At 58.2% G+C, this 18,361-nt stretch overlaps 1 protein-coding gene across 1 annotated transcript in view; it reads right to left on the reverse strand.

Moving 5' to 3' along the window:
- Window positions 1-18,361, reverse strand: part of MLXIPL (MLX interacting protein like) — a 65,486-nt gene that overhangs the window by 34,307 nt on the left and 12,818 nt on the right. Inside the window, exons 2-7 of the mRNA XM_065418402.1 lie at window positions 10,828-10,934; window positions 10,420-10,502; window positions 9,239-9,328; window positions 8,099-8,143; window positions 4,002-4,200; window positions 2,319-2,399 (exon numbers count right to left, since the gene is read on the reverse strand). Of these exons, the coding sequence (XP_065274474.1) occupies window positions 2,319-2,399; window positions 4,002-4,200; window positions 8,099-8,143; window positions 9,239-9,328; window positions 10,420-10,502; window positions 10,828-10,934 (605 nt within the window). The remainder of the gene's footprint in view (window positions 1-2,318; window positions 2,400-4,001; window positions 4,201-8,098; window positions 8,144-9,238; window positions 9,329-10,419; window positions 10,503-10,827; window positions 10,935-18,361) is intronic.

Consider the following 18,361-nt stretch of genomic DNA (forward strand, 5'->3'; position numbering starts at 1 on the left):
GTTTCTCAGTGACGTGGGAATTTTCCATGGAAAGCAGACAGTCTTCAGGAGCATTCTGCTGAAAACCCGATTTTTCATCGAAAAACAATTTCAGCAGAAAATTTCCCACTAGCCCTAGCTCCTGGCTGCAGGAGCACTGGCCGTGGGGAGCTTCCAGCTGCTCCAGTCCTGACCTTTCCCCCCAGGGGGTGCTGTAGGAAATGAATTAGGGGGTGCTGGCCAGAGGTGGGGCATCCCCAGTGTCTCCAGCAAGCGGGGCTGCAGGAAGTGGTGTAAGAGTGCAGAATCTGCATTCACTTCCTCCATGTCTGGCTCGTCCAGAGGGCGGCCCAGGAATGCACCTACAGGCTGTGCTAACGTCTGCCGTCCCAGCCTAGCTTTCTGCCAGCATCTGGTCTTGCATCAGCCAGCAGCCAAATGATGCAAGGTCACTTGTTTCCTCCCAAGGAGGAAAGTGGGAAGTGGATACTGGCAGTGGAGCTCCAGGAGGCCCAGGCCAACCAGCCTCCGCAAAGGTCAGCCCTGAGCCCACATGAAGCTGCAGGCACAAGAGCTGTGGTGATGCCCAGGCCATTCCACTAGGACAGGACTCCCAGCCACCCCTGGTTTGCGAGATACGGTGCAGCCAAAGTGACTGGCCCTCTACATAGCTCCTTACCGACCTCTGCTGAGCTCAGCAGGTTGTGCTGGCTGGGCACCTTCCACGTTCACAGCTAGGGCACTCCCCTCAGCTGAAGCCCAAAGCTGCAGGTTGGTTTGGGGACAGGTTGGGCCCATCAAAGGCAAGGGGCCATGCTGGAGCCTTGGGTGGGGCTGCCCCACGGCCAAAAAAAGTACAGAGGGGCCTGAGCTGTATCTCTCATTTGTGTTCCTCCCTTGGCTCCCTGCCCCTCTCCTCAGTGCTGCTCAGCATCTCGCTCCAGCTCGGTTTGCAGTGCTGTGAGCAGGCGTCTCTGCTCTCCCTGACCAGTCTCTAGAGCTGGGTTTCCTTTAGCCCAACTTTCATGGTTTGACTCTGTCCCGATTCCCCCCTGCAAACTCTTTCCTGCATTTTCTCACCCCCCCACACTCTCTTAGCCTCCTCCGCATGACTCCTATCCCCTAGAAGCTCTTGCACCCCTGCTCTCAGGTTGGGCTGTTCCCCTTTGCAGAGCTGGTGGCGCAAGCATCTTGGGGCAGGGTCCACCATTTACTATTGCCCCATAGCCCAGTGGCCCAGTCTGGCCTCACCGTCCCTCCCTCTGGGGCAGAGTTGGGGGCTGAGCTGCTGGAGCGTGATGGAGAAGCCCAGCACCTAGTGGATGCGCCCCCTCCCCTTCCTTCTCCCTCCCTTGCACAGGTGGCCCATGACCCGCCTGCAAGCCCAACCCCCAGATGAGGAGGCTGGTTCCATGAGCAGCACTGGGAGGACGGCATTGCCCAGGGGACGCAGGAACAGCCCCCTGCGGGGTCAGCTACCATACGCATTAAGTCACCGCCCTCCCCTGGCAGCAAATCACTGCCCGGCCCCATCAGGACCTGATACCCTGGGGGCCACCATCAGGACCCCACTTCCTTTCCTCTCAGCTGCAAGGGGCAGCTGTCACAGGGCTGCACCTCTGTCCGGGCCCTGAGCCATGCATGGTGACCGGGAGTTCCCTGAGGGTCCTGCTGGGGGGACCCAGCCCCCATACAGCCAGACGTAGGCTGTTTCAATGGCCCAGGGGTGCAGGGGCAGACAGGGGAGTTACAGGGGCAACGAGGGGACCCCTCCGAAAGCTCCCTCCCATCCCCCCCAGGCTCCTTCCCCCATCCCGCCCCCAGCCCTGGCAGCACAGCAGAAAGCTGCTCGCCCCCTAGAGATTTCCTCTTTCTTGCGGGGAGAGTTTTCCTTCCTCTGTCTGCAGCCAAACCCCCTTGTGGTTTCACATTCCTGTAAAGAGAGCTACATTTGGAGAAATTCATTTCCCCAGGACCTGGCCTCCTGCCCTCCAGCCCCAGCGCAGCTCGGCTCCCCAGGACCGGCTGTATAATCCGTCCTTGTTCTGTTTGCAACTCCCCCCAGCTTAGTACCATTGGGTTGTTTCACCACAGTGCCACTGCTTCCCCTCCTTCAGCTCACTGGTGTGAAATCCCAGGGGCCCCGCAGATCCCTGTTCAGCTCTACCCACTGCCATTTGTCAGCCCCCTCTGTTGCCAGGCCAGGGGACAGCACTCAGCTCCAGCCCACTGTGGCTAAGCTCTCTGAGGCAGTGGGGAGATGGGCCACGCGTCCCCATCCCCGCTGCACAAATCCAGCTTTCGCAAACAGCTGGTCCTCTGCCAGGGCTGGCTCCTACCTGAGATTTCCATAAAATCATCGAGATTTGGCTGCAGTGGGGTCAGGCCTGGCTGGATCATGTCGGCGTTCCCAGTGTAGGCTGCAAAAGGGCAGAACAAGCCCATCAGTTCCCCCTTCCCTGGTCCCTGATTCCTGCTCCCCATAGTCCTTCACTTGTGCCCTACATTCCCTGGCTCACTGTTGCCAGCTTGTTAGCCCTCAAGTAGCCTCCTGCCCTGCCTCTCTGCCTCTGCCCCATTATCGGGCTCTCCTGGGAGACCATTCGCCTCATGGCCTTGCAGAGAATGTGCCACTAGCCAGTAGAAGGGGGGCAGCTGAGAACTCATCTGCTCCAGCGCTAATACTGGGCAGCCCCCCTCCCCCCAGAATCCTCTGCTGTTCCCCCCATGGCCTGAAGCCTCCATCATCTGCACAAGCGATGGGAGGCATTTCCCTGCCCTGGGGGCTGGATCCCCTCTTCCTGCTGGTTGGGGGAGCCAGAAGCCCAGGAGGGGGTGTTGCATTCTGGTGGGAGATTCTCCTTCCCTCAGGCAGGAGGGGAGGGCTGAGATGTCAGGGCCCCTGGAGCAGGAGGGAGAGAACCTGTCCTGCACAGGCCAGGGAGGGCTCAGCCAGGCAGAAGGATGTGGCAGGGGAGAACTGCCCTGGAAGGGGAGATATTAACAATAAACTCCAGCCCCTATCCAACACCTTTCAGCCATGGGTCTCAGCACATCTGAAAAGGAGGCCAGTGTCATTATACCCATTTTATAGATGGGAAAACCGAGGCATGAGAAGGGATGTGACTTGTCCAAGGTCACCCAGTGTAGAGGCGAGAATAGCACCCAGGGCTCCTGAGTCCCAGCCCAGTGTGCCAGCCTCTAGGCCACGCTGCCTCCCTACAGGGCCAGTAGTGACTTTGCTCCCTCCATTGTAAAGCACTGGCAGCTTGAAGCCCTCCCTGGGACTCTGCCCCACTGGGGCTCTTACAACAGCTGCTAGGGAACACTCCTGTCTCAGCCCCACCTCTCCCACTGACCTCCTGAGACACGCCCATGGCCCTGGCCACTGGGGGAGAGGGGGGCTACCAAAGAGGCTATCAATCAGCATGTTAGCCTGCTCCCACTCCAGGCTTTACACTGCGCCCACTTTCAGCAGGGCATGGCATTCTCCGCCTGTCATTCTAGCTTGCTGTGCAGTGGTACACAACGGCCACATTTCACCCCAGAGGGGGCTGCATGTCCGTGGTGACTGAGTGGAGCCCTGAGGTCCCCTGGCAGGAAGGTGCTCTGGAAGTGTATGTTGTTATTATTAGCGCTGGGCCATTGCTCCTGGGACTAGCACCCTGTATCGTTTACTCCACTGCACGCATGGGAAGTGCTGCCGCTGCCCCTGCCCCGTCTGAATGGCTCATGGGTTGCCGGGTGGGGGCAGGGCGCTGGAGGTAAGGGCGCGGGCACTGCCTGTGGCACCTCATTAACCTGACCTTGCTGCTTTGGGAGGAGCCGCCCTGGGGCGATCGCTCTGGAGACCGGGCCTGGCTAGTGCAGGGCAGGACCAGAGTGCCTCGTTTGGGGGGGTGGGTGCTAAGAAAACGTGAAGAAGCTAATGCAACTAGGGCAAGACCCCGCCCCCCATAACCCCTCAGCCACACACCCCCCCGGTGAGGTTCATGGGTGAGAACATGGTCCTAGGAACGTACCGTCTTCTGGGAGCGTCTGGTGGGAGCAGGGGGGCTGCGTCATGGTGAAGAGTGTGTCTGAGATGTCCGAGAGGAAGCTGTCCAAGTCAAAGAGCTGCCGCCCTCCGGCCTCCTCATTCTCATCCCCCAGCAGCATGGGCACAACGCTGGAGAACAGCTGGTTGCACCATTTCTCCGATGGCTTCCACACACCCTCATCCTGCACGAGACAGTTCATCAAAGGAGCCCCCCCAGATACCTCTCCCTGGGCACCCGCCCAGCCCCTCTCCCCTGGCAGCCCCCAGCCTCTCCCGGTCCCTCTCCCCGGGCACCCGCCCAGACCCTCTCCCCTGGCAGCCCCCGGCCTCCCCTGGTCCCTCTCCCCTGGCAGCCCCCTGGTCCCTCTCCCCTGGCAGCCCCCAGCCTCCCCCGGCCCCTCTCCCCGGGCACCCGCCCAGACCCTCTCCCCTGGCAGCCCCCGGCCTCCCCTGGTCCCTCTCCCCTGGCAGCCTCCAGCCTCCCCTGGCCCCTCTCCCCGGGCACCCGCCCAGCCCCTCTCCCCTGGCAGCCCCCAGCCTCCCCCGGCCCCTCTCCCCGGGCACCCGCCCAGACCCTCTCCCCTGGCAGCCCCCGACCTTCCCTGGTCCCTCTCCCCTGGCAGCCCCCTGGTCCCTCTCCCCTGGCAGCCCCCAGCCTCCCCTGGCCCCTCTCCCCGGGCACCCGCCCAGCCCCTCTCCCCTGGCAGCCCACGGCCTCCCCTGGCCCCTCTCCCCTGGCAGCCTCTGGCCTCCCCTGGTCCCTCTCCACCGGGCAGCCCCCTCTCCTGCCCTGGGGGCTGGATCCCCTCTTCCTGCTGGTTGGGGGAGCCAGAAGCCCAGGAGGGGGTGTTGCATTCTGGTGGGAGATTCTCCTTCCCTCAGGCAGGAGGGGAGGGCTGAGATGTCAGGGCCCCTGGAGCAGGAGGGAGAGAACCTGTCCTGCACAGGCCAGGGAGGGCTCAGCCAGGCAGAAGGATGTGGCAGGGGAGAACTGCCCTGGAAGGGGAGATATTAACAATAAACTCCAGCCCCTATCCAACACCTTTCAGCCATGGATCTCAGCACATCTGAAAAGGAGGCCAGTGTCATTATACCCATTTTATAGATGGGAAAACCGAGGCATGAGAAGGGATGTGACTTGTCCAAGGTCACCCAGTGGCAGAGGCGAGAATAGCACCCAGGGCTCCTGAGTCCCAGCCCAGTGTGCCAGCCTCTAGGCCACGCTGCCTCCCTACAGGGCCAGTAGTGACTTTGCTCCCTCCATTGTAAAGCACTGGCAGCTTGAAGCCCTCCCTGGGACTCTGCCCCACTGGGGCTCTTACAACAGCTGCTAGGGAACACTCCTGTCTCAGCCCCACCTCTCCCACTGACCTCCTGAGACACGCCCATGGCCCTGGCCACTGGGGGAGAGGGGGGCTACCAAAGAGGCTATCAATCAGCATGTTAGCCTGCTCCCACTCCAGGCTTTACACTGCGCCCACTTTCAGCAGGGCATGGCATTCTCCGCCTGTCATTCTAGCTTGCTGTGCAGTGGTACACAACGGCCACATTTCACCCCAGAGGGGGCTGCATGTCCGTGGTGACTGAGTGGAGCCCTGAGGTCCCCTGGCAGGAAGGTGCTCTGGAAGTGTATGTTGTTATTATTAGCGCTGGGCCATTGCTCCTGGGACTAGCACCCTGTATCGTTTGCTCCACTGCACGCATGGGAAGTGCTGCCGCTGCCCCTGCCCCGTCTGAATGGCTCATGGGTTGCCGGGTGGGGGCAGGGCGCTGGAGGTAAGGGCGCGGGCACTGCCTGTGGCACCTCATTAACCTGACCTTGCTGCTTTGGGAGGAGCCGCCCTGGGGCGATCGCTCTGGAGACCGGGCCTGGCTAGTGCAGGGCAGGACCAGAGTGCCCCCAGCCTCCCCCGGCCCCTCTCCCCGGGCACCCGCCCAGACCCTTTCCCCTGGTCCCTCTCCCCTGGCAGCCCCCTGGTCCCTCTCCCCTGGCAGCCCCCAGCCTCCCCTGGCCCCTCTCCCCGGGCACCCGCCCAGCCCCTCTCCCCTGGCAGCCCCCGGCCTCCCCTGGCCCCTCTCCCCTGGCAGCCTCTGGCCTCCCCTGGTCCCTCTCCACCAGGCAGCCCCCTCTCCTGCTCTGACAGAGCACCTTCTCTATAGTGCTGGGTGGCTGGTGCTGGTTCCAGGTCCTCTGCCCTCACAGCCATTGCAGTCCTCAGGGAGCCTTTAATCGGGGGGTGGGGGGCTGTTAACCTCCCTGCCCTGGCCACACACAAACTCTGGCAAGGACCTTCTGCCACTCTCCATCCCATCCCCCTGCAGTTTGATCTGACACCCGTCCTTTGCTGCCTGCCCGAGAGTGCCGTGGGGTGTAGCTACGCAGGGGAACAGTTGCCCTCGCCTAGCCCAGAAATGGCTGCATGTCGCGATGGGAAATGACTCTTGTACTAGAGCCTTCCCCAGCAGGTGGGGCTGCCACGGCTCCTGTACCCCAGACCCCTCTCTGAAGAAAGTTTTCCTGGTTCATTCAAGATCACATCCCCTGTCTCAACCCAGAGAGTCTGGGATAGTCAGAGCAAAATGCATCCAGCTGGAATTTTGGGGCATTGGGGGAATCCCACCATTTCCCCTCCCTTGCCTTAGTGAAGCCATCCAATGTGTGGGTCTGGCCAGCCACTGCCCTCCTGGAGGCAGCTGGGCTGCAGGGTGGGACGGGACAATCTGGACCTGCAGAGCTGGTTGCAGCGCCCTCCGGACCCAGAGGAATCAGTGCTGGAGTGAGGGTCACTCGACATTCGCCTGACTCCAGACACAGAAGGGCCCAAACTCAAACCACAGGGCCAAGTCCAGGAGATCTTGCAGCTCAGGCCCAGCTCTCATCCAACCATGGCAGCAAATGGAACAATATCACTCCTCTCCCCGCCCCCCAGCCTACAAACATACAGTCTGTCCGGCCTCTCCCGACCACATTTACAGACAAGGAGCAGCCCCTCTGACCCACAGCCAGCCAGTCTGGGGAACATAATTAGCCCATGTGTAGGGCTGTACGTCTGCATTTACCAACACAAGTCTCCTTTCATCCTCACAGCCCCACTTACAGATGGGGACGTGGCAGCCCAGGGAGGACACTTGTTGAATGCCACTGTGTCTCCCAGTCACACACTCAGGCCTCCAGCTCTCTCTGAGCCTGGCCTGAATCCCCTCTTTTGGGGGACACGATGGGGGTCTGCCATAGTTCTACCATTTCTCGCTCCAGCTCCCAGACCTGGCAGGTTTGTACAGCCAGCTGAGGGACGTCTCTTCCCTGCTTGTGGTGGCAAGGACGCCATGCTTGGAGACGCAGGGTGGAGCTGGGGGCAGGATGGCTGGAGTCTGGAACTGGACTCTTCTCTCCATTTCAGATCCCATTTCTTGGAGCTGAATTCAGCCCAGGCGGTGAAGCAGTGCTCCAGCTGGGTCCCGGGGGGCATGCTGGCCCCTGGGCGCTGGCCAGGCTTCAAACCATTCCCAAAGGCAGCTCTGAAGCTGCAGAAATGCTTCCCCTGCCAGCACCCCTGTGCTGTGTAGGGGGCTTAGCCGATCAAGCCAGCTCAGTGGTTTTAACCAAATGAATATTTACCTGCCCAGGACTTTATTTAACCCTTCATTGCCAGGAATCCTGTTAATTTCATACATTCCAACTCGGAAGATGAGGCGCCAGCATCTCCAGCCCCAAGAACTCCAAAGAGTTGGGTCCCAAAAAATCATGAGACTGGCTTAAAAGCCAGGAGTCCTTTAGAAAAGACCACTGCATTCAGGGCATGTGGTACCTGCCTTCTGGGATCTGAGCCTTCTGGAGGCACTTTCCGGCGTTTTCACACAGCCATGAGGGCTAGAAACTTACTTTTTAAAAGACACCAAGGCTGAGATGCTAGTGTAATCACCAGATTCCAGCAGCTGGGGCTTTAAGAAAACACCAAGTATCACAAGACAAGTGATCAAACCATGGGAGTTGGCAATGCTGGGGATCCGGAGCGAGTGCCACTCCTCCCACCACTTCCTCCTGCAGAAGGCCGTCCCTCACCCCTTTAGGGCACTCACCTGCTTCGGGCTGGAGATCTCACCCTCCCGGCTGGACTTTCGAAGCTGCACGAAAAACATGGCTTGTCAGCCCCTCCTCCTGATGGGGGAGCCAGGCTGGGGCGAGGTTGGCAGTGCACCCCAAGCAGCCAACAAGGGAGGTGAACAAGGGCACCATGGCTCTTCCCTTTGGGCAGGGCTGATGAGACTGCAGTGGTCTCCAGCCCAGGGGTGGGGTGCCCTGGGAGAGGGCAGTGCTGTAGGGTGGTATCTGGACCCTGGCACCCCAAAGTAGACACTCTGGCCACCCTCAGCATGGATAACCTCCCATTATTGGCCAGGACCATGACCCCACACACTGGCCAAGTGGCAGTGGCATTTTTATTTGTATTTATTTTATAAAGGCTCTGATCCTCCCTCCGCCAAACCCCAGCAGGATCATGAGAGGGCTGCCCGGGGAATAGAGGGGATATCACAGACGCCTGGCAGCGCCCTCCCCTTGTCTTGCTGGAACGCTGGCTCCAGTAGGTAAGCAGCAGGGAATGAGAGATCCTTCCCCCGGGAGAGCAGCTGCTCTTCCTGGTTTACGCAGCCAGCCACTGCAACACTTCAAAATGGGAGATTCTGGAGAGAGGTCACGTGCCAGGAACCTAAGACAACCACTAGGTGCCATCACCGCCCTGCCTGGTGCCAGCAGATTTCTGCAGAACCCTTTGGTTGCTGATTTTTCCTCCTTCACTCTGTCCCAGGTCACCTGCTCCTGGGGTGGCTGATGGGGGCAACGAGGCCCATCAGCGCCCAGCGAAGCGCAGCCCCGGGGATCCCGCTGTGGGTAGCCTGGCAAAGTGCAGCCCTGGGGATCCCGCTGCGGGCAAGCCAGGCCATGTGAGGTCTGGGGAGTGAGTTGTGCCAGGCTGCTGAGACCTGAGGCCTGCCCCCTATCAGAAACAAGGGGGCATCTGCAATCCGCCCTACACAGCGACAGGTGCAGCCCTCAGCCTCCCAACAAGCTGCCACCACTGTCTGTCAGGGGCCAGCTCAGGATCTGTGCATGTCAAGCATGCCCAGTGCTACAGTGTCTGGGCCCCGCCACCCACGAGTGCCCCGCTCTGGCCTCACAGCCCCAAAGCAATGAGCACCGCGGGAAAGGGAGATGCTGACCCGCTTCTTGTAGTAAATCCTCCACTTGTGATACTCCTTCATCACCACCTCGATACGTCGCTTCCAGTAGTTCCCCTCCAACACGACAGCCTAGCAAGGACACAGCCAGCACATAGGTCACGGGCACCCTCAGCAAGCACCTGGGTGTTAGCTCCCGCCACAACCAGTGCTCCTCCCCCATCCCCACAGCACCCCCTGCTGGGAGAGGCTGGGCTGGTGTAGCTGGGAGCTCCCCCCACAGCCAGCGCTCCTCCCCCACCTCCCCACAGCTGGGGGAAGCTGGGCTGGTGTAGCTGGGAGCTCCCCCCACAGCCAGCGATCCTCCCCCACCTCCCCACAGCACCCCCTGCTGGGGAAAGCTGGGCTGGCATAGCAGGGACCTCCCCCCACAGCCAGCGCTCCTCCCCCACCTCCCCACAGCACCCCCTGCTGGGGAAAGCTGGGCTGGCATAGCTGGGAGCTCCCCCCACTGCCAGCACTCCTCCCCCCTCCCCACAGCACCCCCTGCTGGGGAAAGCTGGGTTGGCATAGCTGGGAGCTCCCCCCACAGCCAGTGCTCCTCCCCCCTCCCCACAGGACCGCCTGCTGGAAGAGGCTGGGCTGGCGTAGCTGGGAGCTCCCCACACAGCCAGCGCTCCTGCCCCCTCCCCACAGCAACCCCTGTTGGGAGAGGCTGGGCTGGCGTAGCTGGGAGCTCCCCCCACAGCCAGCGCTCCTGCCCCCTCCCCACAGCGACCCCTGCTGGGAGAGGCTGGGCTGGCGTAGCTGGGAGCTCCCCCCACAGCCAGCGCTCCTGCCCCCTCCCCACAGCGACCCCTGCCGGGAGAGGCTGGGCTGGCGTAGCTGGGAGCTCCCCCCACAGCCAGCGCTCCTGCCCCCTCCCCACAGCGACCCCTGCTGGGAGAGGCCTGACACACACATATCCCCTTCCCCAGCTGCGGGAGTGCAATGTGGCTCCCATCTGGGCGCTTGGCCTCAGGGCTGGTTTTCCTCAGCCAAAAGAGAAGCCATTGAATACTGGACCCTGGGAACTGCAGAAACAACTCCCACCACCCCATCACTGCCCCCAGCCTGTCAGAGCCAAACCAGTAGAGACCCTCAGCCCAGACCCCAGCAAGCGGCTCCAGATCTATTCCCCCACCCCCCGCCAATGTGGCTGGGAAGAGCGCTTGTGTACGTACCTCGGGTTTCCGGTGCTCTTCCGCCTCGGAGCCCTCCAGGGGGGTCACAAACCCACACACGGGGCTCTTCCTCCGCTCCACATCTGCCCACAAGAGGCTAGAGTCAGGGTCTAGTCGCCCCTCCCCACGCCATCCAGGGACAGGCCTTGCCCCCACCTGGGGACAGGACTTGCCCCCTCCCTCACCTCATCCAGGGAGAGGACTTGCCCTTTTCACTCAGCCACCCACCGCCTCTGAGTCCCTCGGGGTGAATATCTGCCCCTCCCCTACCGTGGGAGAGAATTCTCCCCCTTCCCAGAGTCATTCCCCCTGGACCCCCAGACGAGGGCCAGGCTCTCGGAGCCATAGGTTTGCCTGCACAGGGAGGATTCAGGGCCCAGCCCCAGGGCAGCTGGGCTGTGTACTCACATTGGATGTACCAGGCTCTCCAGATAGCATTGTTGAGGCGGATTTTATCCCGGCAAAGCAGCCTCAGACCCTTGAAATTCTTCCACTTCGGAGACACCAGCTTCCCACTGAAACATACACAGGAGAGGGATGGGGTGAGATTGGTTTAAATTAAATTAATGGAGATATCCTATCTCCTAGAACTGGAAGGGACCTTGAAAGGTCATTGAGTCCAGCCCCCTGCCTTCACTAGCAGGACCAAGTACTGATTTTGCCCCAGATCCCTAAGTGGCTCCCTTAAGGATTGAGCTCTCAACCCTGGGTTTAGCAGGCCAATGCTCAAACCACTGAGCTATCCCTCCCCTGCTAGGTATCTAGTCCAACCCCCTGCTCAAAGCAGGAGATTGGTCCTGCTTTGAGCAGGGGGTTGGACTAGATACCTCCTGAGGTCCCTTCCAACCCTGAGATTCTATGATTCTATGATGGGAGATGGCTGGTCCTAGCAGCACTGTCCATCAGAGGAGTTCCCAGGGCTTTATAAACCAGCAGTAATGGTGCCTCACAAACCCTGGGAGTTGGGTAAGGGATGAATAGTATCGCCTCCTCCGGCCCTGAAATGCAGCCACTTCTGGGTGGGGCAGGACAGCTGTTAACAGCTCCCATGTACACTACTGCACAATGTGGGTACATAGTAGGGTGACCAGACGGCAAGCGTGAAAAATCGGGACGGGGGTGGGGGGTAATAGGAGCCTATATAAGAAAAAGACCCAAAAATCAGGACTGTCCCTATAAAATCGGGACATCTGGTCACCCTAGTACATAGCCAAAGGAAACTACAGGGCAGCCGGAGATTGCATACTGCTCTGGGGCTGAACACAGTACTGGGCTGTGTCACATTCAGTGCTGCCAAGGTCTGTGCAGCTCCATTGGTGGTGATCTGCAGATAGGATTTTTCAAAAGCTCCCCCTCATCTCCGCCTCCCCTGGGTCTAGGCCTGCTCTCTGCCTCCCTTCTCTTCCCCTCCCTGCTTCCAGGGCCTGGCCTGCACCCTCTCGCCCCGTATCCAGGCTCCCAGAGGCAGCCGTGTTTGTTTTACAGCTTGTTGTGGTGGCTGTGTGCCCCTAATGGGCCTGCAGTGCTGGCAGCCTCATTACACTAATCCATGCACCTGGGCTCAGGAGAGCACATCTCCTTCCAGCCCAGAGAGCAGCTGGGCGGCCACAGCCCTGGGAGACCATGTCTGGTAGCAGAGTTCAGGGCGGTTACCCCAAGTGTAACTTCAGTCAGGGGCTTCCAGGCTGCTTGTGCACAGCAAGAGTGTGCCAAGGCCCAGGGAGGGGCAGGCTCCGGGGCTGGGCGTATGGGACAGCTGGGTCTGGGGCAGAGCAGGCTTCTGGGCTGGGGGTATGGGACAGCTGGGGCAGGGCAGGCTTCAGGGCTGGGGTATGGTACAGCTGGGGCCAGGGCTCTTTAAACACATCAGCTGTCCCAGTCACAGGCCTGGCCCCCCAGTGGCTTTTTGCTCCTCCCTCCAGAGGGCTCGGGGCAGCTGCTCGTTGGCCATGTGAACCCCTGGCTGCAAGGAGAATCTGAGGCCTATGGGCAGCAGAGTGCCTGGGGCTGTTGCTGCTCAGCTCTGCAGCCCCTGCCTTGGGAGCCTGCAATTTGTTGTGTTTCTCCTCCCCCAGCCTCGGAGACTCAGAGTTGGCTGGGGCCAACCTCACAGCATCCCCGCTTGGAGAGGACTGGAAAGACGTAGGACTTGGGGCGACGGTGCATGCGTGGAGTGGCACAGCTGGAGAGCGCCGTGTCTGCCCCAGGTACTGAGCAGTTGTGCTGCCCTTTGCCAGAAGTGTTCACCCCTATCGGGTCTTAGTGGATCCCTGGCTGCTCCTGGATTATCACTTAGCAGCAGTTCCCCAAACTCCTTCCCAGCAATAGCTGCCCAATGGACTGACACCTTGCCCACTCTGCTGCTCTCCATTGCCTTGTCTAGCTCCTGGCTGGGTCACTGCACTGGCTTCAGTTTAGAGTTCCCCTGGAAAATCAGCTAGTGCCCATCCTAAATGGAGTGAGCTGCAGTGAGCACGTGATGCCAGGGATCTGAACTGGAATTCTTTTAGCTTCTGGATGTCATTCAGGATTCTGGGGACAAGCCCAGGAAAGGTCCCTTGCAAGAGAGGCTATGTTTTGTCTGGCATTGCAGCAGGAATTCTACAGCCATTTCTTGGGGGTGGAGCTCGGTTTCTCCAGAGACTCCTCCCATGCACAGGATGTAGAAGCAGGAGGCGTGGATCCTCTCTTTATACAACACACCCTGCTGTTCCCAGCATCCCCCTAGCTTTCTAGAGTTGCCCCCGCGTGCAGTACCCTGACGGGGCCTGAGAAGGCACCATCCTGGTGTGTCTCTATGGGAATGTCATGGGAGCAAAGTCTGTCCCGCCAGACACATTAAGATGGGAGCCCTGAGGCAGGCTGCTCCTGCAGCTCTCTCCTTTGTCCATTCAAATCTACAAAACTCTCCTCCTGCATGATCTCCCCTGAAATCTATTTCCTGTGACCTAGGCTCCTGGAGCCGAGTTTCAGAAGAGCTCAGCATCCAGCGTGCACCCACCATGCTGTGTCCTTCTGAACACCTGGCCTATGGTGTCTATGGTCAGTTCTGCATAGCGTCCCCAGGGCCATCGGCTGTGTCACTGACAGAGGGTGCGACAGGATCCTGCAAGAACCACATGCGTCTAGAACCCCTTCCTGGAGGGAGGCCTGGAGACCCCTGGGATTTCTGAGGCTCCAGCATACGGAGCTCCTGGCAGTGCACCCTTCCTGGAAGGCCAGGCACACTAGCGCTGCTCAGTCTCCGCTGGCTGCATGGTGGGGCTGCTCCCTGTGATTCCCCCTCCTCAGAGGTGCTGCCCAGTCCTGGCACAGTGAGGTGTCTGCCTGTGAGCCCCTAGGATGGTCTGTCACCATCGCCCCTGCTATGGGGAGGGGGAGGTTATAATGTACAGTTGGGACCCCCCCTCACTCTCTATGAACACACTAGGGAAGGGGTGGTGGGGTCTCTCCGTGTTCCATGCTGCTCCTCCCCACACAAGAACAAAAGACAGTGAGAAAGCAAACAGCTTATGGCCACCCCCAGCTCTGTCTGGGCCTTTCCTGGCCCAGGGTGTGATAAGCCGGGGCCCTGGCTGAGAAAGAGCAGGTGCACTAGGGAGGAGCAAATGGCCAGCGGCAGTGCAAAGCCGGTGGGACCCGTGCAGTGGGGTTATACTCCGGGGCAGCTCCTGTGCCGATGGTGCGAGTGCCACCTGCTCACCGGAGTGCCCATCAAGGGCTGTGGAGTTGGGGGTGGGGTGTCAGGCAGACAGGAGAGAGGTGCACAGAGGGGTGCATCTGCTATCACCAGGGAATTTGAACTTTCCCCAGAGTTACAAAGCAAACACCCTGCCAGTGCCAAGCGGGCGAGCCAATTGAGTTGCAGAATTTCCTGGGTGCTTGGCCAGTGCCAGCCGGCCAAGGTTACCCAGGCTCAGTCACTGCCAAAAGTGCTGAACTTTGACCCCTTAAAGAGACAGCAACTCACCCTTCCGCAAAAGGCTTTAAAGAATCCCCTATGCCCACACTGGACATGGTGCCAGTCTCTCTCCCCGTGGCAGGACACAGAGCCCCCCTTAGAAGCATGGAGAGAAGAGGGAGATGAATTTAGGGCTTAATTATCCTTATGTTGTTTCCCAACATTAATTATCACGTAATCATTTGTCAAGTTCATCAGGCTGATCTTTGCTCCCTGATCCACCCTTGAAGACGGCCCTACCCCTTCAGGAACAACTCCTGGAGGAGAGCGCAGCTGAGCTGGGGAGCGGGACTTGAAGAGACAGATGAGCCACTTGGCCGGCCACCCGAAACTCGGAAAGGGAAACCTCAGGTCCTGATCACAGGCATGTCATGGAGGGCCAGAGGCAGCTTCCCCTTCATGGCCCGGGCCTGAGATCAGAAATGGTTGGGATTCTTTTCAAGCCAGACAGTCAGTTCCCCATGATGTCGTTACCCTGCACTGAGAGTCAGTTCAGCCAGGCTGGGAAATGTATCTCGGTGCCTAGGTAGTGCCACAACAATAAGGCCATAATGGAAAAGGGAAGGAACTGGAACACAGGAGTCCTGGTTTCTATCCCTAGCTTTGCCACCGACTCACTGTGTGATGTAGGGCAAGTCACTTAACTTCCGTGCCTCAGTTTCCCACCTGTAAAATGGGGACCAACATACTTACAGAGGTGAGGAGCTTTGGGGTGGGGGGATCTATGGTCAAAAAGTGCCAACCCTGAGGATTATTCCTGAGTACAGCTCAGTGAAGGAGGGTCCTGGGTGGAGTTTGCAGCAATGTCACTGAGACCTAACACAGCACTAACTTCCGCTGTGCCCGGATCGATGCATGCGCCCCTCCCACCCTCCAAAATACCCCCAACCGCACAAGCACAACAGCCCCTGCCCACGCCACAGCCCTTTCCCAGGCACACACAGAGAATGTTGGTGCAGACGGCACAGCGTGGGAGGCAAGAGCAACAGAGAGACCAGAAACAGGGCCAGGAAACAGAACGAGATCCATTGTGACAAACATGAGTGAATCCCCCGGTGCAAGGCTGTAATCAGAGGGGGAGAGACCCTGGCCTGAGAATACAGGGTGAGAGCAGATAGCAATTAGAGGAAATGTAAGCGTGACCAGCCCAGGGAAAGGCCTGGAGGCATCACGTCACAGACCAGGTAGGGGACAGGTCAGTGGTTCTCTGTGGCTCTGGTTCAACTGCCACTGGAATATCGCATTCAAATCGGGACCTCCAAAACTAGATAAACACAGACAACTGGGAGGGAGCTCTGAGAAGAAGCAACAAAAATGGAGGGACTGCAGGAAGAGTGAAAAACTAGATTTGCAGATCTTAGCTAAATGACTTCACATGGGGTAGGGAATGTGATCTGTGCACACGTGACGGGGATAAATACCAGGGGGGCAGAAATTAATCAGGTTAGGGCTCAGGGCTGGACCAAGGAGAAGTGGGATGAAATGAAGAAAGGGAACATTTAGGCTGAATATCAGGAAAATCTTCCTTCCTGTCAGGGAGACCCAGGGACCTGGGGAACAATCCCCCGAGGGAAGCAGGAGCCCCAGGACTTGAGCCATTTAAATGAGACCAGACAAAGTACCCAGCAATGCACAGTAGAGACTATCCCGCTCTTGGGTCTCTGGGAGAATGGACAAGGTGGAGTTGCACAAGACTCCTCCAGGCCCTCCTGACTGCTTTCCTGGGATAAAACGCCACTTCAATTAAACATGATGCCAACCGCACATGCAGACACCCCAGCCTGGCCTGGCAGTAACAAGAATGGCTGTCAGGTCACATGATAAATCCTTGGCCTCAGAATTCAGCCTTCCACAGGCCTGTTCAACCGCTGAGCCTGATCCTTCACCTGAATCCTGTATTTGTTGCTCCTGAACCAGACACCCCACCAGTGCGTAACAAACGGGCACCCCTTCCATTAATACCTCATTTCCCCTTGCAGAGAGCGCCATGTCCAGGGCTCACATCCTGGTACTGGGGCATACTCCTCAAGGTGCATTGGGAGACCCAGAACACTAATGGTTGCCCTCCCCATGCGCCCCTGAGAGCACAGGCTCCATGGTGCATTTAGAACCCTGAAATACCCTGTAACTATGTCAGTAAACTGTTAACGTTCCTCATCAGGTCTCTGCTGGTGGTTCTCTGAGCTGCCTCTGCAGACCTGTCCCAGATCCTCGTCTTGTCCTCTTTCCCTGCCATATCCTCCAGCTAAGATAAACATAGCCACAACCCTGCTTTGCATTGTTTCCCCTAAAACTCTCTATTCGTCATTGCCACAGCAGACACCATCCTCCCTGGTTCTCAGGCTCACAACCTTGGATTCATCTTCAAACCCCCCTCCTCATGTACAGACATTCCCACTGCATTTCCCTCCATAGTGTAGGAAAAATCCAGCCCTTTCTTCCTGTCCACACAGCTACAACAGATGTTCATGCCCTAGTTATCTCCTGTTGTGACTACTGGCCCCTCCTCCTTGGCCTCCTCAACGCTTATATTTAGTATCCTACATAGAGAGGAAGTGTGGGCCAGTGTTAAATGTGCTGCACTGCCACAGACTTCCTGGGTGACCCTGGACAAGTTACTCAGGCCTGGTCTGCACTTAGAATTTAGTTTGCCGAAATCCACACCCCAAGTGCTGTAACTATGCCAACATAAACCCCAGTGTAGATGCAGCTAGACTGACAGAAGAATTGGTCAAACTAGCTACAGTCACTTGGGGAGGTGAAGCTCCTAAAATGATGGGAAAACCCCTTCCCTGGCTGTAGTCTGTGTCTACACTATGGGGTTACAGAGGCATAGCTACAGCACTGTAGCTATGCTGCTATAGCACCCCAGTGTATCATAGAAGATTAGGGCTCAAAGCAGGACCAACCCCAACTAAATCATCCCAGCCAGGGCTTTGTCAAGCCAGGCCTTAAAAACCTTGAAGGATGGAGATTCCACCACCTCCCTAGGGAACCCATTCCAGTGCTTCACCACTTCCTAGTTTTTCATAGAATATCAGGGGTGGACAGGACCTCAGGAGGTCATCTAGTCCACCAACCCCCTGCTCAAAGCAGGACCAATCCCCAGACAGATTTTTGCCCCAGATCCCTAAATGGCCCCCCTCAAGGCTTGAACTCACAACCCTGGGTTTAGCAGACCAATGCTCAAACCACTGAGCTATCGCTCCTCCAACAACATACTAAAGCTTGCACTTGAACCAGGGACTTCTAGATCTTCAGTCTAACGCACACCTGACTGAGCTATTTTGGCAGCTAATAGCCAAATATCCTATTCCTAATATCCAACCTAGACCTCCCCCACTGCAACTTGAGACCACTGCTCCTTGTTCTATCATCTGCCACCATTGAGAACAGCCTAGCTCCATCCTCTTTGGAATCCCCCTTCAGGTAGTTGAAGGCCCATATAAGAACCTATGTATGCCAGAGCTTTCCCTCTCCCTCTACGTTGTACACATAGAGCAATATGTTGTGTAAATATAGTTGGCCAAGCGAAGCGAGGCCTTACTCTCAATTCGATGGCATTTCTCTGTCTGAAATGTGATAACACTGCATCCAATACGTTCCAACATTTCAGGGACTGTTCAATGCATCTAAGAGCAGAGCCCTAGTGATTGTGGTGAAAATCAGAACACTAGAAGAGGGAATGGGGACACACATGGAATCCCTGGTGTCCCAGTTTCAGGATAAGTGCACCTGTATTCCCATATGGTGGGTGGCATAGATGCCAAATTATTTTCTCGCCTTAGGAGTGGGATGACCTGGGTGTGTTTCTAAATGCTTTTGAAATGGGGTGTGAATAGAACAAGGTGGGGCAGAAAGACATGGTCTGGTATCTGGCTCCACTGCTGTCAGGGACAAAGGTCTAAGGGCTTGTCTTCACTACCCGCCTGGATCGGCAGGTAGAAATCGATCTCTCGGGGATCGAATTATCGCGTCTCG

This window comes from Emys orbicularis, chromosome 17 (genome assembly GCF_028017835.1).
Source record: "Emys orbicularis isolate rEmyOrb1 chromosome 17, rEmyOrb1.hap1, whole genome shotgun sequence".
Classification (NCBI taxonomy): Eukaryota; Metazoa; Chordata; order Testudines; family Emydidae; genus Emys; species Emys orbicularis.